Source organism: Pygoscelis adeliae, unplaced genomic scaffold (assembly GCF_000699105.1).
Source record: "Pygoscelis adeliae isolate BGI_AS28 unplaced genomic scaffold, ASM69910v1 Scaffold320, whole genome shotgun sequence".
Lineage (NCBI taxonomy): Eukaryota > Metazoa > Chordata > Aves > Sphenisciformes > Spheniscidae > Pygoscelis > Pygoscelis adeliae.
This window is the reverse complement of record NW_008823967.1, coordinates 814,669-820,814: the sequence shown is the minus strand read 5'-3', so window position 1 is coordinate 820,814 and position 6,146 is coordinate 814,669. Positions and strand designations below refer to the sequence as shown.

General features: G+C 43.4%; 2 protein-coding genes across 4 annotated transcripts in view; both read left to right on the top strand.

The window, feature by feature from the left end:
• Nucleotides 1-509: 509 nt before the first annotated feature.
• CCL28 (chemokine (C-C motif) ligand 28) lies at nt 510-3,801 on the top strand. The gene is made up of 3 exons (XM_009324620.1): nt 510-714; nt 2,701-2,827; nt 3,645-3,801. Exons 1-3 carry the CDS (start codon nt 510-512, stop codon nt 3,799-3,801), a joined length of 489 nt encoding a protein of 162 aa, XP_009322895.1.
• Nucleotides 820-6,146, top strand: part of HMGCS1 (3-hydroxy-3-methylglutaryl-CoA synthase 1 (soluble)) — a 25,881-nt gene continuing 20,554 nt past the window's right edge. For all 3 annotated transcript variants that reach the window (XM_009324476.1, XM_009324468.1, XM_009324462.1), the window contains exon 1: nt 820-824. The gene's annotated coding sequence lies outside the window, so the exon portion shown is untranslated. The remainder of the gene's footprint in view (nt 825-6,146) is intronic.

The window sequence follows — 6,146 nt, the reverse complement described above, 5'->3', positions numbered from 1 at the left end:
GGAGGTCTGCCTGGGAATGGATGATGAGCCGACTGAGAGCTTATGGGTCAGGATTAGTGGGCAGACCAACATGGGTAACATTGTAGTGGGTGTCTGCTATAGACCTCCTGACCAGGAAGAAGTAGATGAGGTCTTCTTCAAACAGCTGGAAAAGGCTTCATGTTCACAGGCCCTGACCCTCATGGGCGACTTTAACCACCCTGATATCTGCTGGAAGGACAATACAGCAGTGCTCAAGCAATCTACAAGATTTCTCAAGTGCATTGATGACATCTTCAGGCACAAGTAATCAAGGAATCAGCAAGGAAATGTGCTGATTCCACGTACTTGCAAACAAGGAAGAACTGATCAGGGACATGAAAGTCAGAAGCAGCATTGGCTGCAGTGTCCATAAGATGGTGGAGTTCAGGATCCTTCCAGAAGGAAGCAAAGCAAAAAACAAGATCACAGCCCTGGATTTCAGGAAAGCAGATTTACAACTTCTTCAGAGACCTGCTTGGAAGAATCCCATGGAATATGACCCTGGAGAGAAGAGGGGTCAAGGACAGCTGGCTGATATTCAGGGGTCACCTCCTCCAAGCTCTGAAAAGGTCTGTCCCGACAAACAGAAAACGAAGCAAAGTAGCAGGAGGCCTGCATGGATGAGCACAGAGCTCTTAACTGAACTCGAACATAAAAACAAAGTGTGGAATGAAGGGGTGGAAGCAGGGGCAGGTGACCCAGGTGGAATAGAGTTGCTGTCTGATCATGCAGGAATGGGGTTAGGAAAGCCAAGGCTGAGCTGGAGTTGAATCTGGCAAGGGATTCAAGAAAGGATTCCACAAGTACATAAATAGCAAAAGAAAGAGTAGGGAATATGTGAACCTGCTGCTGAATGGGGCAGGGCAACTGGTGACAAATGGCATGGATAAGACTGAGGTACTTAACGCCTTCTTTGCCTCACTTTTTATGATTCAAACTGGCCTTCAAGAATCCCAAGTCCCTGAGACCAGAGGGAAAGTCTGGAGCAAGGAAGACTTATCGTCAGTGGAGGAGGACCAAATTAGGGAGCACTCTCAAAAACTGGACCTACATAAGGCCACAGGGACAGATGAGATGCACCACCCACCAGTACTGAGGAGGCTGGCTGATATTGTGAGGCCACTGTCAATTATCTTTACACAGTCATGGTGACTTGGAGAGGTTCCTGAAGACTGGAAGAGAGCAAATATCACCCCTGTCTTCAAGAAGGGCAAGAAGAAAGATCCAGGGAACTATAGGCTGGTCAACCTCACCTCAATCCCTGAGAAGGTGATAGAGAAAATCCTTCTGGAAAGCATTTCCAAAAATCTGAAGGGGAAGTCATGCTTGACTAACCTGATAGCCTTCTACAATGAGGTGACTAGCTTGGTGGTCAAGAGGAGAGCAGTGGATGTTGTTTACCTTGACTTCAGGAAAGCCTTTGATACTGTCTCCTGCAACACCATCACAGACAAGCTGACAAAGTACAAGTTAGATGAGTGAATAGTGAGGTGGACTGAAAACTGGCCAAACGACTAGGTCCAGAGGGTTGTGATCAGTGGCATAAAGTCCAATTGGAAGCAAGTCATGAGTGGTGTACCCCAGGGGTCAACATGGGGGCCAATACTGTTCAACATCTTCATTAATGACCTGGACAATGGGACAGAATGTGCCCTCAGCAAATTTGCAGATGATAAAAAACTGGGATCAGTGGCCAATGCACCACACGATTTTGCTGCCTTACAGATAGACGTCAACAGGCTGTAGAAAAGGGCAGAGAGGAATCTCATGAAGTTCAACAAGGGGAAATGCAAAGTCCTGCATCTGGGGAGGAATAACACCAGGCAGCAGTACATGCTGGGGGCCGGTAGGGAAGGGAAGAAGAAGAAACCTGTTTGGTTCCTCTACTTGGTTCACAGGACCATCAGGGACTAATAATGAGGGAAAAGGAACAAATACATGACTCGCTCGGTCACAGAGAATGGCTGCTTGCCTCATAAAATGGTGTTAGTTATGCTAACCACATTACCAGGGGTTGGGAGCAGGGGGTACCAGTCACAGGGTCGAGGGAGGTGATCCTTCCCCTCTACTCAGCACAAGTGAGGCCACATCTGGAGTGCTGGGTCCCGTTCTGGGCTCCCCAGTACAAGAGAGACATGGACTTACTGGAGACAGTCCAGTGAAGGGCCACAAAGATGATGAAGGGACTGGAGCATCTTGTATATGAGGAAAACCTGAGAGAGCTGGGACTGTTTAGCCTGGAGAAGAGAAGGCTCAAGGGAGTTCTTATCAAGGTGTTGTAACCATCGTTCCCATACCTGATAGGAGTGAAAGAAGAGGGAGCCAGGATCTTCGCAGTAGTGCCCACTGACAGGACAAGAGGCAATGGGCACAAATTAAAACACATGAAATTGAATCTTAACACAGGAAAACACTTTTTATTGCTGTGAGGGTGGTCAAACACTGGAGCAGGTTGCCCAGATATGTTGTGGAGTCTCCATCCTTGGATATATGCAAAAGGTGTCTGGACATGGTCCTGGGCAAGTGGCTCCAGGTGGCCCTTCTTGAGCAGGGGCATTGGACCAGATGACCTCCAGAGGTCCCTTCCAACCTCAACCATTCTGTGATTCTGTAAAGTCACGCTATGACTTGTCCTCTTCATATCTACGTTGTTTCTAACATTGTTATTACTCTTTTTAGCTTTGTTTCCCGGGGCCTTTAACTGTTGCACAAAAGTTTCAGATGAAATTCCCAAAGGAATTCTCAGAAGAGTGGAGAGGTTTGAAATCCAGAAAGCGGATGGCCTGTGTCACCTAGAAGCTGTTATGTAAGAGAAGTTTTGGGTCCTTCACTGTGAAAGGGGTACTGTCAAGTTAAAACCTATTAGGCGCCATTTAAACAAGTAGAATCTTAGAATGCTAACACAAATTAAATGAAAAACAAGATTGTGTGTGATTTAAAAACTGTCCTTCCTTGTGCTATTTGAACTTCTGATTGCTAAAATTGAATTTGCTTTTCAGTAATAATATTGATCATTATTCAGCCTGCACTAACTTTAACACTTGCTTTATTTGCAGAACTGAAGAATGATTCATGCACCTTAAGACTTCTCTGTTTTTTTCCGACTATTGATCCTCTACAAACCTTGCCTAAACTCATTAAATCAGCTTTACTTTTGTACATAAGCTATTTCTAATTTTTTTTTTTCTGGTACAATATCACACTGGTTGGATTAAATTGATAAATTTTAAAGAAATCCTGGACATTTTTTATTTCTAGACATTTGCATGATGATTGTGACAATAATAATAATAATAATAATAATAATAATAATAATAATAATAATAAAGTGGTCTACTTATTCATTGGCCATAGAAATGTACTGTTTTGCACTGTGGTTCTTTTCAGACCCGCTGAAGTAGTAAAGCTTTTTTCAGATTTTGGAAGACAAGTGTAATCATGTAAACCTTAGATCCTAACTTTTACATATTTGAAACTAGACAAAGGTGAATAGACATAGTACAAAATATAACTTAAGATTAACCAATTATAACTTTGTGGTCTTCGTATGTGAGTGATAAGTATGAAGTTGGGGTTTTCTACATTTTTTCTTTGAAACTGACAACTAATTTTTGCTCTGGCAGTCTCTACATAAAAGGCAGAAAGTTCTGTGTGAGCCCACGGATTAGAAAAGTTAAAAAATGGATGAAGAAGAATAAGCACAAGATTCCCAGAAAAAAAACTCATGGTAGAAAGCAGAGAAGAACCAAAATTATTAAAAAGAAAGAAAAGAAGCAGTAACATGATGAAGCAAGCCCCATGATGAAGATACCTGTGGCATACGGCACTGCGAACAAAGATACAAGACTTCATGAGAGATGGATGACTGTAGCATTAAAATGACTTTTCAAATATCTATGTGCTAGAGAAAGCAGTGGCAGAACACATCACCTGTACTCAAGAACGATGCTGGTCAGATTACCAGCCAAATATCAAGGTGTTCCTGACAATGTCTTGTAGCAAGTGCTCGCTGTACCTCCTAGATCTATTGATAGACTTAAATCCTCCTCTCTCCCACCCTGCTTTCATGGCAACCTCCCCTGTGATTTCTATTTTAACATGCCAGTATGCAGTTCCTTCTCATCGCTCCATTTTCCCAGTCCAATTCTTGGTCCTTATTATTCCTTGTCTGCGATCATCTTTGTGCTGTTGCCTATTTTGTTTCTATTCTTCCAGTCATTAATCTTTTTTTTTTTTCTTACATAATTTTACAGATACCTTTCCAGATACTAGTTCAATTTCAGTTGGCCAAACCCATGTATCTTTTACCTATTCCAAACAATCTCTGCTCCCAGCTGTTATTATCATGAAATATCATTTCAGTGATAATAACTGAGCCTGTTCATCAGGCTCAAAGTGTGGCATCTGAAGCTATGCAATGAAGATAATCTCTATTGCTTTTGTTCATTCCATTCCCTGTTCAAGTCCTTAAGCTGGGTCCTTCCTACCCTCTTTGCTGAATTTCTCCTAATTAGCATTGAGGATTGCACGTGTCCATCAAGGCCTTTCTTTGAAGACTAATGATGACACCAGACTGGCTACCCACTCCATAGCCTCCCTCCCACTGCACGGCACTGCCTTCTCCTGTGTGGCACAGTCTCCAATTCCCTCCCTCCTTCCTTGGAAACTTCAAACTAATTTAATATTTCCACAAAGCCATCTCAGTCAAAGGCACTTGTCCTCAGAGAGTCATACGTGGAAAGCAGCAAATGAGGGAAAAGAGGGGTCTTAAAAAGAGTAAGTGCCATGGAATGCATACTTAAAATATTTACCTAGTGAGCCAAAAATAATGTAGCAGCATAATTCTCTTCTTCCTCCCCTTCCCCTACTAATTACTGTTTGTTTTCATTCACTGCATTTGAGTTAAATTAGCTCCTCAGAGTTGTCTCTTGTATTTGTTTTGTAATTGTTATGTCTAACTACACACTGCGAACATGGGAGAAAGCACGGCAGATGACAGTAGATCAGCAGCACTGAAGCAGCTGCTGATAGGTTCCCTAAATAAAATAAAGATGAACACCTGTATCAAGGTCACTAGAGAATAGGTAGCATACTCCCACAGATGCATATCTGATGAAAGAAACTGACTCCTTCCAAAACAGGTAAGAGAAAACAAGAAACAGACTTATCTTCTCTGATGAGCCAACAGCCTCCTAACAGGGATGAGGCAACTCATCTAACTCTTCTTCCAGTTTCTAGGGAATGTTGTAGATATTGTACACGTACATTGGCATAGCTCCATCCTCTGCCTGCTGAAATGACACGCAGGAAGCCTTCTGCTAGGAGCAGGAGCTGGGATTGCTCTCTCTGACTCTGAACAGGCACAGAAGCTCTTCCTCCCGAATGCCATGTTCGGCATGCTGGGGAGGCAGAGGATGTGACCCCAGCTGAGGCAAACTGAAATGGCACACGTTTTCCACCATTTCATTTGCACTCCAATGCTGCACTGCCTGGACACCGCACGGATATAGCGAATGGCTATTAGACAGAATCCAATCCTCCCGGGCCCAGGTCAGCAGAGCACCAGGAACGCTAAACTGCTGAAATATATTACACTACAGTGTCAGTATCTTACTGTTTCTGGCAGTTCTATTTATTTTCTTCCTCATGTTCTGCTCTGGATTCAAGATTTTACCTTCACGCTTCCCTCTTGAGTCACAGATTTTCAGGTGGGTTTGTGATGGCATCTCAGCTCCTCATAGCTTCTCCATCAATGCAACCAGTGGCCTTTTGAGTGTATAGAGTGTACCCTAAGTATTGACTAAAGTACAGAGTGTACCCTGATTTCCATGCCTGTTCTATCAGAGACATTCAGCATTTCACAGGATTAGAGTATGCAACTAACTTTCCAGGCTGATGCAGGCATGTCTGAGGCCCCAGTGACCCACCTGACTGTTTCACTTACAGAGTCATTAAATATTGCCACTTGGTCAAGGCAAGTCAGGGAAGTCTGGGAGATTGGAGAAAGAAGGGACCAAAGTCAAGCTGACAGTATGGATGAGAAAAAGTGAAACTGTGGCTCTAGATGAGACTGCAGCAGCGCTGCCATCAAGAGTGGGAACTCCTGGATACTCAGTCTGTTATGG

Coding starts and splice junctions, on each gene's coding strand:
- CCL28 (XM_009324620.1), top strand. CDS start 510: ATGGAATATGACCCTGGAGAGAAGAGGGGTCAAGGACAGCTGGCTGAT. Junction 715..2,700: donor AGGGGTGGAAGCAGGGGCAG/GTGACCCAGGTG, acceptor TACTCTTTTTAG/CTTTGTTTCCCGGGGCCTTT. Junction 2,828..3,644: donor TGTCACCTAGAAGCTGTTAT/GTAAGAGAAGTT, acceptor TTGCTCTGGCAG/TCTCTACATAAAAGGCAGAA.